At 28.0% G+C, this 15343-nt stretch overlaps 1 protein-coding gene across 1 annotated transcript; it reads right to left on the bottom strand.

Annotated features, from left to right (window-relative positions):
• Nucleotides 1-10384: 10384 nt before the first annotated feature.
• LOC146887098 (uncharacterized) lies at nt 10385-10990 on the bottom strand. Its single transcript, XM_085672022.1, has one exon. It carries the CDS (start codon nt 10988-10990, stop codon nt 10385-10387), a length of 606 nt encoding a protein of 201 aa, XP_085528148.1.
• Nucleotides 10991-15343: the final 4353 nt, after the last annotated feature.

Raw genomic sequence — 15343 nt, 5'->3', positions numbered from 1 at the left:
TATAACATAATTCATTAATTAATTAATTGAGAGTAACAATTCGTTTACACATTTGGGATATTGACATTTTTTTTTTGGTTATTTTTTAGTATCTCAAAGATCACACATATCTCAAATGTTTGAGGTTGTAAACTTGGAAGAAGCTGGAAAGTATGGTTGGTTTAGTTGTTTTAAACATGTTTTCATTTTATATGGTGTTTTTAGTTCTGTAATTTCAGTAGAATTGTTTGATGTTGTTCTCTGTTTGAATAAACTTAGGGTGATGAAGTTGGACAAGAAAACTTATTTTTAATTCTAAGTAACAAGACAATGCATTTGCCATCTATTATGCTAATAATTTATTTGCATATTTTTCATCATCAAATTTTTTTTTTATTTATTTAAAGATATTCGCCTGAAGAAATTAAACATTTCGTCATGTGCCTCATTGTCATTTCTTTATTTATATAGAAGTAAGAAAAATGTGAATTTATGAACCCATCATTTCTATTTTTGTGACACTAAAGCAAAATAATTTTACTACAAGTTGTTAAATTAAATCAATATTCACTTTACTTCTCAAAATATGCACAAACGTAAATATTATTTTGAAAATGACATTAAAATATATGTTTTGTAGTATCAAGTGGACAAAATGTGTATTTAGTCCTATAAATTTTTCAATAAATTAAATACATTTTAAAAATATTGTATTTTTTTCCTTTAACTTTAAAAATATTTGTTAAATTTGTATTAATGACAAGGATAATTGATAAATTTTTATAATGTTAGCAAGTAATTATCAATTAAAAGTATAACTGATATTAATTAATCTCATCCATGTAAGTTCGTCTATCATTCTTATTTGCACTGACATAATAATTATTAAATTTTAGAAGAATCTAAAAGAAGCATGCTTAAATTTTTAAAGGACAAAAACTTAATAAAAAAGTTTAGATATAATTTTAAAATTTTAAAAACTTTACCATGATGCAGAACAAATTTTAGCCCTATAAAATGATAAACTAATGAATGATCCATAGGGATGAGGGATGTTTGTGCAATAAAATATTTCTTAAAAAGGTAATGTGACAGGAGAAGAGGGTATAATTGGAGTTTCATTAAAGATATGGAGTGCGGGAAGAATAGAGAGAGATGCAGGAAGAGAAGTCCATGAAGCAAAGGCCATATATTTAGCTTGTGGTAGGAAGTGCCTAATAAATCCATAATAACTAAATTTTACTAATGAGATAAATAAATCAAATATTATGAAATATAATATACCGGTGAAATATCTAAACTATCCATATTTATACCATTGACACTTGTCCAAAAACATGTGTTTTTTTTCTTTCTAACTATTAAAATTTTCACTTTATGCATCACCGTTTGACATCTATTAATTATAGACTTTTTTTAAGCTCTCAAAATAATTGGAACTTACGAGCTAACCCAGCCACTACGAGTTCACGTCGGATTGGATTGAAATTTTTTTATATATTTTAATACGGGTTGATTTTTGATCCAGTCCACCTAAAACTTGGCTCAACTGGGTTGAACCCATGGTAAGCCAGGCTGGTTCATCATCCCGTAAATAAAGGGTTATACAAGTATTTTTTATTAAGTTGGACTTTGCATTTGGGTCAGGTTAGGTTGTTGTTTTTAGCCAACACATAGATAATTTGTATTTTTACGATTTTGGTTTGTATTTGGATTGTATTAAAGTTTATTTAAATTTTAATTGGAATTATAATTTAGTTTTGACTAAAAAAAAATTGTATCTTTTTAATTAAGTGAGTCAGTGAGCCAACTTGTTACTAGACCGGGTTCAAATATTTTTTACTCGCTAATAAGTGAGTCGGGTTGAATTAACTCACTAAATGATCAACCAGACCGGGTTATCCATTTTAACCGTTCTACCTTTTTGTCATTTACCCACATCTCACTGTTTCAATTCTCTTCTTTCTCTTGGCACTAACATTGCAGAGGATCCACAGATATTTGACCGCTACGATTGCTTTAAATTAGGGGTGGCAATGCGGGTTGGGCTGGACCGTTTAGGCCCAGCCTGAATAAGACCCGCCCCGCATATTCCTTGGCTCGTGAGCTGGCCCGCTTTTTTTAATTTTTTTAATTTTTTTTTTAATTTTTATGATAAAACTTTCAATGTTTAAAAATTGGAAAACTTTAAGAAGTTCACAAAATTAAGTAAAGACTTTGGGGAATTGGATGATAAATTGATAATTGAACATTTTCATCATATTCATATTATGACATACACAATGTATTCTTTAAATTTTAGCACATTAAAAAATATATAATACTTGTCTTTTCTAATTATATAAGAATTTGAAACGTAATGCAAGAGTCCATAAAAAAGTAATTAATATACACAAGTGCAACTTTTTTTTTAAAAAAAATTATGCAGGCTTGCAGGCTGGCCCGCGCGGACCGCGGACTTATGCGGGTCGGACCATTACGGGCCTGCGGGCTCACTATCCTGACCTGCCCCGCATTTTTTTTGCAGACCTGTGAGCCAGCCCGACTGGCGAGGCCCTAATTGCCACCCCTACTTTAAATGTTGTAGTACATGCTTGATTTTTATTTTGTTTCATTTGGATTATATTTGTATTTTTGTTTTAGTTCTCCAATACATTTATGGAAGAAGTTATAGTCTTAGTAATGTGATATGTTTCTTTTTCAACATCTTATTTCGTTTGGATAAATAAAATGTTTCTCAAAAATATTATTTTTTGTTTAAATTTTGAAAGTAGATGAGAAAAATAGGGTGAAATAAAAACTGATAATTAAAATGAAGTGTGAAAAAGAAGGAGAATAATAATGTTTTTTGAAAGAAAAAATGATGATGGAGTAATTAATTAGTTTTGCACATCTCCACCTTTCCTATTCGCTCATTTTCTTTCCACCCCTTGTTTTTAGTTTGTGCACCCCTGTTACCAGCACAATGTTCTCTTTTAATAAAACAAATTACAACCAAATAAATAAAAAAAATATTTAGTATAAAATTTTAAAAACTATTTATATTTACTTTTAATATTAAAAAAGGTGAACATACGCACATTTGTTTTCACTAATAACTTATAAAATGAATTTATTATATTACATCAAACATATTTTTATATTATCTTTTCACTTTAAATATAATATAGGTACAATGATTACACAATATATATATATATATATATATATATATATATATATATATATATATATATATATATATATATATATATATATATAAGGTTGCATAAACATACTAACAATTTAATAAATTTGAAATGTTTAAATTCATTCAATAAAAGAGCAAAGATAAAGTTAATCCTTTAATTTTTGTTGATCAAATTCAAGATTTGGGTTTAATAAGTTTTATAATAGTGTAACAATTTAAATTATATTATTTAAAAGTTATATTACTTAATCACAAAAGATATATATTGGTTTTAGTATTATAAGTTGTACGTTTATATTTATTGTATTTCTTTTATCACATTTGTTAACACTTCATTCTACCGTGAATATTGTCATTGTTTTGACTTTATTTTACTATTTGCATTCTCTTCATATTTTATTCTCACACGAATAATTCATATTATTAATTTTTGTTATATTTTAACATATAAAATGTAATTTACTTTTAGTTTTCTGCCAAATATATGTTGTTTATCAAAAACATGTATAAACACATAAATTATTTACTATATTCTGACTTTAAATATTATTATACTTTCTTCTCTATTAAAAAAATATAATTGAATCTATGTTTTTCTACTTATTTTAATTAATTTATCATAAATATTTTAAGATTTCAATAAAATTTAACATAATTATAATCATGTTATGTTATATTAAATATACTATAGTGAAAACATAGGTGTCGTAGCACTCATGTGTCCACATTTTGTAAATATTTGTATTATAATACAAGTTATTAATATTTGTAAATTGATATGGGTGTGGACGCGTGCGTACGTGTGTGGATGAATGTTTGTGTGAGTGCATGCAGATGCGTGTGTGCATGTGTGGGTGTTTATGTAGATACGTGTGTGTGTGTACATGTGTATGTGTTATAATACAAATATATAAAAAATGCAGACACACAAGTGTAACAAGACTTGTGTTTCCGTAGTATATAAAACATTTTTGTTGTATATTGAAAATGTCATAACTAAAATCCAATATTGTTATTATTTCTAGAACATGCATGTGACTATGTCGGTTCAAATTTAGGATACTATTTTACATTTTTTTAACTAAATGTCACGAGGTTAAACGTAAAACACTTTTGGTTCAAGCTATACAAAGTTGAGAATCTTCACCAAACATTTTACCCGGACCATATGATATATATATATATATATATATATATATATATATATATATATATATATATATATATATATATATATATATTCGACTGTTTTTACATGTTTACTTTTCCAAAAATAAGTACATTTTAAGTTTTTTTAATACATTAAAGGCAACAAGCTATAAAAAACTTAACTCCAAACATAACAAGTTTTTTTTTTGGTATAATAACATTTAAACAATAAACATGTAACAATTCAAATAAAAGAACTTAATTCATTTCCCACGTCAAAACAAAGGTGTGAAAGCTAACCATGTAAAACTCCTTATACTAATGAAACTTCCTACGAAGATGCGGAAGCTTTGCTTACATCTATTGGCTTCGGAGTTGACAATAGAACCACCGTTAACAACAAACTCACGACGACCACCATCGCATGCAAACACACACATAGGTGTCTTCACACAAGTGTGTTCGCATTTTTTAAATATTTATATTATAATATAAACTATCAATATTTTAAATGATAGTGTGGGTTTGGATGCGTACGTGCGTGTGTGGGTGAATGTTTGGGTGAGTGCATACATATACATGCATATTGGCATGTACAGGTGGGTGTGTGCGTGTGTATATGCTTGTGCGTGTGTGCGTGTATATGTGTTATAATACAAATATTTGAAAAAATACAAACACAAATGTTTGATAAGACATGTATTTCTGTTAGTATATTATTATTAGGTTATTAGATTTTAGAAACAGGAATAAAAGTGAAACATGAAAAATTCCATCAACTGGTGCAAGCCCCCTCCAACCAAGCTTACCGCCTTCACCTCATCATCAGCTTTTGGAGATGGCAACAACACAATCGCCATTATGGCACTCAGGGTCGCCGCTGCCGCCCCACCATGAAAGACGACAAGTTACCACCACCAAACAAACCATCCCGATGACCACTCAATGCAGACACCACCATCTGTTTGTACATTCACATGTGTGTAAAAATACACACTCACTCAAATAAGTCACTAATAATTTATGTTCATTCAAAGAATCTTTCTGCTTCAATTAGAAAAAATATCAGTCACTGAATTCTTACCTGTGGTACCACAATTGGGAGATTCAATACTCCCAATGATAAACCTGAATCAAGAAAACAGGTTAGTTAGTAAAACCCAATTGAATAAATCAATGGACCAAAATTATGATTTGAGTGTGTTTAGTGAAACCTAATTAACTTGTTTAAAATTTGAAGTATGAATATAAATAAAAACATCTAATAATTGTGACTTATTTTGTACCTTGCCCTGATCCTGAAGCACGGGACTATATTGATGCAAGAGAAAAAGGAACACCGAAAGTAATCTTAACAGAAAAATAAATAACATTAGTTTAAGAAAAGTAGATCCTTTTTAAGCTTTTCTAATACTTCTTTGTTTTTCTAATGGTTCAATAAACCTCGTTTTTAATGTAGCTTCTTCATTTCGTTTTTACATAGCATGTTTCTTTAATCATATTTTTCAATGAATTATTATGTACAGTATATGAGACAGAGAGAAAATATAAAAAAAATTATCACTATACATTAGTTACCAAAATTTTTACTATCAAAAAAAATTAGTCTCTAATTAATTAATAACCAATTTAATAACTAATTATAATTTTTTATTTATAATATATAATGACTATTTAAGTAACTAATAATTTTTTATTTTGTAAATTGGTATCTAAATTTATCATTTTCTTATCGATAAAATTAGTTGTCAATGAAATGAAGCATCTTGTCCTTCGAATATCTAAAATTTAGAATTTTTAAGTCCTATGAAATTATAAATATATTGTTATTCTTTGCAAATAAAATATGCTTTTCAAAATTACAAATGTTTACTTTTTGTTCTTCAATATTTTTAGTACTTTTAAGTTCTTAAAAACAATAAATGTGATATGGCTAATTTTTAAGGATAATACATCTATACTAAAAATTTGTAAAGCATGGAAAATAGCGCATTTTTAATTTTATAAAATGAAAAGATATATTTTATTAAAAATTGTTATGTTTAATTTCATCAATATTTAGTTTATTCTTTTTGATAAAACAGAATATACAAAAATAATTGTTTTTAGATGTAGTTATTTTTAGTATTTCTGGGATTTTAACCTTCACTAATGGTGTTTTACTAGAGGTTCTCTCCTTCTCTAGAAGAGCCAGCGTAGCTCGAGCCAAATTTTGACCTATTTCTTTTTTTTTTAATTTAATATGAAAATCGTCGGTAATCGGTTATTGGAAAATTGAATTTTGAGTTGTGTTTTTTTTTATTTACTTTTTTTATAAGGGAAGGAAAAAATAATTAAATGTAAGAATTATAATAAGTTAATTTAGTAATTATTAATGTAGTAACTGATGTAATTTTTTGAAACAATTAAATATTGAAAAATGTATAATTAAATTTTTAAATAAATTAAGTTTCTTATTATTTCATATGCAATGTATAGATTCTTAAAAATTATATTTTAAAAATAAAGGAATAAATAATTGATTAAAAATTTGTTATTGAAGGAAAAGAATATTGAGTTGGAATTATTGTTTTTTTCTCAAACTCCGAATCTTTCTTCAAGGTATCTTGAATACCATCAACATTATGACTAATCACTAAAAAAAATAATATATTCATCATCCTTTTCTCAACTCTATCATATAATAATGACTTGATAATCTATCTATATATAAAGTACTATGAAGTAGGGATTCAAGAGTCAAGAGCAAGCGAAATGACATACATTTCATCTGAGTATTTACATTAATTGGGTAATAAATCCATTTACTTCTTTTTGAGAAAATCATTATATTTTTTCAGCACATTTTCTTTCTTTCATATTTAATAATGAATTTTTATAAAGAAAAGCATTATGAAAATGTTAAATGAACATTTCACAAAAATCAGCCGTTGATCTTGATTAATCACTTTGAAGAACCAAAATATTACACGCAAAATTTATATATTAATTAATGTTACTAATATAATAAAATTGTAATTATAAAAAAAAAATCACACATATCTAAAGTTTAAGAATAATTTTTCTTTTATCACTTCTAAAAAATGAATTAATATTTTACTTTTACTTACTATATATGAATATGTTTCAATTACTTGACCCTTTTATTTGTTATGTTGTTTATTTATCTTTACATTTAAATAATTATTCCAATTCAAAAAAAAAATAGTTACTAAAATTAGTAAAATAATAAAACTAAAAAATAATTTTTTTTTATTTTAAATAATTATTTAAGTTTAAAATATCTATAACAATATACAAAGAGAATTCTCTCTTTTGTGTCCACATTTCAAAATACAAATTTTACCCTTTAAAATATAATTATTTATTAAAGTTTTGAAAATTGACCGTTACTTTTACAAGTTTTTTATAAAATCTTTTTCTCTCCTATTTATCAACCGTTATTCTTTCATCTTTTTTTATATATTTCACTTTATCTTTATATATAATTATAAATTATTATACATTAGCCTTAGTGTTAGCATTAATATTAATATTTATAGCATAAATATTATTATTATTATTGGTATCAATATTATTTTTATTATTATTATTATTATTATTACGATTCATAATGGTGTTATTATTATAAGTGTGTTTTTTTAAAATATAGAAAACGTTGTTATATTAAATACTTTTGCTAAAAAGAGTTTTAATCTTTTAAAATTTTTATAATTTATAATTTATATTAATATCATTATTAGTATTTTAATGGTTAAATAAATATAATAACAATTATATTATTATTCTGAAAAGAAAATTAAAATAAACAAAAAACAAAAAAAATGTTCGCACGAATCATAGGCTATTATAATTATTTCGTAAAATCAATTAATTGTATTATATTATGATATCAATTCTATTTATTATATTTAAAACTAAAATTATTATTGCATCACTTAGATTTACTATTTTATTACTTTAATAACAACATTTACAATAATATAATTTAATTTTCATAATATTTTATTATATAATACTTTCACTATTTTATTATTTTAATATACAAAATAAAACAAATACACACCTTACGTACGCACGGGTCAGTATACTAACTATACAATAAATAATAAAAACATATACTTATACCATTGACTATTTAACACATAACTTTATTTTTCATTTGCCATACATTCTAAATAAAATAATTACATTTAAATATTTATTTTAAATTTAATTTTAATGCAAACATAGATTTGTTTAGTATTTTTTTATAGATTAGAAATATAATAAAGTATGAATATTTCACGGTATTAAAAAAATTATTATTCATGTATTATTTTTGATAAAATTTTTTTCGTAAATAAAATATCTATTTTCCATATTATTATATATGTGTATCTCTTTAAAATTAAGAGGATAAAATTGTAAAAACAAAAGAGGACACAAATATGTGTATCTCTTGATATATGTAGTTGTTGTATTATTATTATTATTATTCTTCTTCTTCTTCTTCTTCTTCTTCTTCTTATTATTATTATTAACAGTCAAAATAAAAAAAATGGTTAAAGAAATAATTATAAAATAATTAATTTTTAAAATAATAATTAAGGGTAAAATTGGAAAATGAAAAGTGGACACAAAAAGAGGAATCCCCTTTATATATTGTTATAGATTATTATTAATATTATTTTTACCATTATGAGATATTATTATAATGATATTATTACTACTATAAATATACACATCTCTTAATCTTATTTACTAGAGGATCATATTTCAATTACTTGTCTTCTCTCTTTGTTTTGTTGTTGATATATATTTTTATATATAATTATGGATTATTATCGTTAACGTTACCTTATTATTAGCATTAACATTAATATTTATATAGTGTAAATATTATTATATTATCATTAGTTTGTTATTATTGATATCATTATTATTTTTATTATTATTATTTCGAATCATAGTGGTGTTAGAAGTGGATTTTTTAATTATAAAAAACGTTATTATATTAAATACTTTTGTTAAAGATTTTTAATCTCTTAAAAATTTATAATTTATATTAATAAAATTATTAGTATTTTAAAAATTAAAGAAATATAATAACAATTATATTATTATGCTAAAAAGATTTGAAATAAAAAAAATTATGCAGTAAATGCAAGAATGAGAGACTATCTTAATTATTTCATAAAACCAATTAACTTATAATTTTTATGATATTGCATTACATAATATTTTTACTACTTTATTATTCTAATATATAAAATATAAAAAAAAATACAACACTCGTTTAGAATTATTAGTATTCTTAAATGTTAAATAAATACAATAAAATTATATTATTATGCTAAAAATGTTAGAAATAAAAAATAAAAAACAAAAAAAGGTCACATGCTATCATAATTATTTCGTAAAATCAATTAACCGCACGATATTGTAATATCCATTTTACATATTATATTTAAAACTAAAATTATTATCATATCGCTTAGATTTATTACTTAATTACTTTAAGATTAACAATTATAAGGATATAACATAAATTTTATTATTTTACTGTACAAAATATAAAAAAAAAAAAAAAATCAACACCTATGCGTGTAGTCTACTAATTCTAAATAAAATAATTACATTTAAACATCTATTTTAAATTTAATTATAATGCAAACATAGAATTGTTTACTATTTTTTTTATAGATTAGAAATATAATAAAAGTATGATTATTTCATTGTGAGAAAAAAATTTATTATTTATGTATTATTTTTGACAATTTTTTTTCGTGAATAAAATGTCTATTTTCCATATTATTATATATGTGTATCTCCTTAAAATTAAGAGGATAAAATTATAAAAATAAAAGAGGATACAAAATATGTGTATCAGTTGTTGTATTATTATTATTATTATTATTATTATTATTATTATTATTATTATTATTATTATTATTATTATTATTATTATCATTATCATTATTATTAATATTATTTTTACCATTATGATATATTATTATAATGGTATTATTACTATTATAGTTATACAAATTTCTTAATTTTATTTACTACATGATCATATTTCAATTACTTGTCTTCTCTCTCCTTAGTAGAGAGTGGGGCCATCATGAGTTTGAGATCACCCCTCAACCCATTCTCAAACTTCCTGCACTGCCACTCCTCAGTCATCTTCAAGGTGTGAAATCTGCCCAGGTGCTTGAACTTTTCAGCGTACTCCGATACTGACATATCTCCTTGCATCAGCTGCAACAACTCGACCTCTTTGGCGTACCTCACACTGTTTGGGAAGTACTCAGCATAGAACTTTTTCTTAAACAACTCCCAAGTAATAGGCTCCCTGCTGTCCTCCAGCATCATCTTCATACTAGACCACCAGTGAACGACTTCTGCAGCAAGAAGATACTCAGAATATGCTAGCCTGTTCTCTGCAGGACACCTCTTCGCATCATAAATCCGCTCTATGTCTCTCATCCATTGATCTGCCTCATTCGGGCTAGTCTTGCCATTGAAGCGGGATGGATGGTGTTGAAGAAAATCCTCCAAACTCCACTCTTGCACTCGAGGTGGTGGAGCTTGGGAAGAACCAGCTCCAGAATGATTTTCCCCTATTTGATGCAGGGCTTCCAAATGCCTCTGTTGAGTCACCTCCGCTGCTAGCCTAGCAGACTCCATCTACTATAAGTCCAGGTTGTGCTCATTCACCATGTTAGCATTATGTTGCTGCATGGCTGCTATCATCGCCTCAATTGCCCCCACCAAGTGAGGGTTATCCGAGTTTGGAAGAAAAGGAGAAGGAGGCCTAGGTGCCATAGCTCTGACCACACAAAGAGAGCACTATCAGATCGACTATCAGATACTACATCCATGTTAAAGACATCACGAGGAACACACAACAGAAACTAAGCAAGCTCACATCTACAGATCCTAAAGAAACTACTGCTCTGATACAAAAAATGTAACATCTCATTTAATAGTTTTCACGCTACTAAATAAAATATTATATCATGATCAAACAAAGCAGATAGTGAGAATAAACTATTATAGAATACTGATACAGTCATCCAAAATAGCCATATAAGTCTCTATCAACAAGTACAGTCTATACAAGGAAGAGTTAATTTATATATCTCAAAACTCCATAGAGCCTAACCCAAAAGCTACTACCGGATTTCCAAGCAAAGAATCAACTCCTATCTAGGACAATGGTGTCTTCATCTAGATTCTGCTCTGCTCACACCAGCAGTAAGTGATCATTGCAAAGGAGAACACACAAGGAAAACAAACATAAACAAGAAGGGTAAGCTAACTTAAATAAGAGAAATCATGCAGTTCAAATTATGAATATCAGTCAATTATGTTGCAATCATCAGAATTACTTAAACCACCACCACATAGCACAAATACATGACTCTAGACTCAATATCCGGATTATGTAAGCAACATTGGATCTTTTGGTGGCGTGCACCTGTGACGGTCACCAAACTCTGCAGAGTTTCGGCGCAACGGGTTATCACCCGACCACTCCCAGGGTAAGTCTACGTCTAAGACTTGATCAAGTCCAAAAACTAGGACCTCCTGCTACTCCTCACAATATAATCCATTCTACTCTACTTGAGCGTGAATGATTATTGGAGTTTCAGGATACCAACCAATACGGAGTCCTCACATTCTTACACACACTAACATACTCATTGAATTTCCCTTGAAATTATAATTCACCCACATCTCATAATCCAATTTCACCCAATTTCACTACTCACAATATTAGCAACAACATTCCAAGCATATAAGGGGCTAGTTGCACAAGATCACATTCAAACATACAATTTCATCCATTAAAACAGAACCTCAAACACCCCACTGCAGTGGTTCTCGCTCAAGCTAGAAAATCTAGCCCAGGCGAGAGGTCATCTCGCTTAGGCGAGTCAATTTCGCCAAAGCCAGGCTCTAACAGTGGGCAAAATAAAAATCTGGGCGAACTCTCGCTCAGTCTAAGCTGGTTCGCTTAGACGAGAGTGTCTCTCGCTTAAGCGACCTCAGCTCGCCTAGGCGAGGCTTCGCGCAGGAACATGGGTGGGTTTTCTAGTGTTTTCGCTTAGGCGAGAGCCACTTGCCTAAGCGAAAATATCAGATTACTTTATTGTTCCCACATGCAGAAGCCTAGATTGTTCGCATAATTTCAATCACACACCCAATTCATACAGTTCAACATCAATTAACACTCAAATACGCAATCCAGAGCCAATAGAGCATATTTCCACACGAATTTAAAAGAAAATGGTTAGCTTCCCTTACCTTTTGCAATTACCACTAGCAATAACACTTTCAACAAGGGGGCACCTCAATTGCACAACCTAAGGAACTGGAATGCATAAACTCAGAGTGAGGATAGGACCCTAATTCGATTTGGTAAGAATGGAGCTCCAAAAATTTCGAAATTTGAAGAAAATTGAGGAAACTGAAATTGACTTACTTGGAGGAGAAGGAGACTCAGCTGGGGGAAGGATTTCTGTTCTGGTTCCAGGTTAAATTGCTGTACAAAAATGGAGGATGGATCAGAGTGGAGTTCAAGCTTTCTGGTTAGAGAGAAGGCAGTGAAAACAGAGGGAAAAAATTTGTATAGTGAGAGTGGAGTGTGTTGTTTTGTGGAACTGGTGGCATAGAGAAAGAGAGTACATGGAAAGGAAAATGGGATTCTCACATTATTATGCTAAAAAGATTTGAAATAAAAAAAAAAAATTTGTGCGTAAACGCACAAATGAGAGACTATCTTAATTATTTCATAAAATCAATTCACTTCTAATTTTTATGATATTGCATTATATAATATTTTTACTACTTTATTATTCTAACATATAAAATATAAAAAAAAATACAACACTTGTTCAGAATTATTAGTATTTTTAAAGGTTAAATAAATACAATAAAATTATATTATTATGCTAAAAATATTAGAAATAAAAAATAAAAAACAAAAAAAAGTCAGAGGCTATCATAATTATGTCATAAAATCAATTAACTGCATATTGTAATATCAATTTTACATATTATATTTAAAACTAAAATAATTATCATATCAATTAGATTTACTACTTCATTACTTTCATAATAACAATTACAAGAATATAACCTAACTTTTATGATATTTCATTACATAATATTTTCACTACTTTATTATTTTAATAAATAAAATATAATAAAATTCAATACTCGTGCGTACGCACGAGTTAGTCGACTGGTTATAAATAAAATAATTACATTTAAACATTTATTTTAAATTTAATTTTAAAGCAAACATAGATTTGTTTACCATTTTTTGTATAGATTAGAAATATAATAAAATTATGATTATTTCACTGTAAGAAAAAAATTTATTATTCATGTATTATTTTTGACAAATTTTTTTTCTGTGAATAAAATGTCTATTTTCCACTAATATTTTTTTTGGGTAAGAAAATTATTTTTCATGCATCTTTTCCACAAAATTTTGTTTGTTGGTAAAGCAATTGTTTTCCACACGCATTTTCCCATGGAGGCTGCCGCATGTCGAACTCCTAAGACCTGAATGTATGGTGTGAGCAAAGACAATTGAATACCCCACCCGAACTATATGTCCTCAGCTATGGACGCCATCACAAAAAATTTTCATAGTGGGCTTGGCTCGGCCTCCACACTAAGTGTGGTGATGGTTGAAGATGGTGCCTCCATGATTATCACAGATGGTGCTTCCATGCCACACTCTCAATGGATCCTCTGCACTGGGTATACCTCTTCTATGTGTCCTTCTCGTGGCGGGAACAAAACAATGCGGGAGAGACCAGGCCGACTTGCCCAGTACAAGAAAGCAAGAAAACTCCCTTACCCGGATGATTTAAATAAACTCTTTCAAAATTTTCTTTGATGTGTTCTCCTAACATGTTCTTCTTTTATCTCTTCCTCTTCAAACGTAACACCAAAGTGCATCCTTCAAACAAATATATAACCTAGCCTTTGCCAAAAGTGTACTATATCGTCCTGGTCGTCCGGGGCCCAACCTGATTCCTAATTATGGATAAGACGTTCCAAAGTTGACCTAAAGTCTATGTGCCCAGGAATTGGGTCTAAGTTTCTCAGTTACTAGTTCATTAAAGGTTAACTACCAGGGTCAGGGGTAGCTATTTTCTGGCCTTACTGTTCTTTGTTTCAAATTAGGTCAAGATAATGCTTCATTTTTGTTTCAGTGAGAGCACTCAGTTTTTGCCGTAACATGTAACCATGATTTTTCTAACTCCCAATCAATCACCTAATAAAGTTCCTTCAATTTCCATAAACCTCACTTTAACCAACTTATTTTTCGTAAATCCATCTGTTGGATTTCAATACGAAATCCAATAATTTCCATTTCTTTCAAAACCTTAAATGCAATACATGTTCCCTTCATATTTAACTTCCACAACCATACAATTTCCATAAACCTCACTTTAACCAGCTTATTTTTTCTTTTTCAAAACCTTAAAATGCAATACACGTTCCTCTCATATTCTTAACTTCCATAACCATACAATTTTGCTTTTCAGAACTCTTCTCGCCAAAAGACTGTGTAGGATATCACCAATGTAGTTCAGACGGGAAGTCACCGAGGCTACAAAGGTCAACATACTGGTCTTCAGGTGAGAACATATGTTTTTATCAGGACAACCCTCATCAATATCTCTTGTCTTACTAATTGTTATATTTTTACTACTCTGGCTTCCATTGCATTTTTGGTATTGTACTATTATGCTTTTTAAATATTTGTATTATAATATAAGTTATTAAGATTTGTAAATTGATATGGGTACGTGTGTGGGTGGATGTCTGTGTCAGTGTGTGTGGGTGCATGCGTGCGTGCATGTGTGGATGTGTGGGTGCGTGCATGCATGTGCGTGTATATGTGTTATAATACAAATATCTAAAAAATGCAGACACACAGGTGCGACAACACTTGCCTTTCCATTAGTATATAAATCATTTTTGTTGTATATTGAATTATCATAACTAAAATCC

The sequence above is a fragment of the Vigna unguiculata genome, chromosome 4, assembly GCF_037176805.1.
Source record: "Vigna unguiculata cultivar grain cowpea cultivar isolate G323 ecotype 2 chromosome 4, ASM3717680v1, whole genome shotgun sequence".
Lineage (NCBI taxonomy): Eukaryota > Viridiplantae > Streptophyta > Magnoliopsida > Fabales > Fabaceae > Vigna > Vigna unguiculata.
This window is presented reverse-complemented; position numbering and strand designations above follow the sequence as displayed.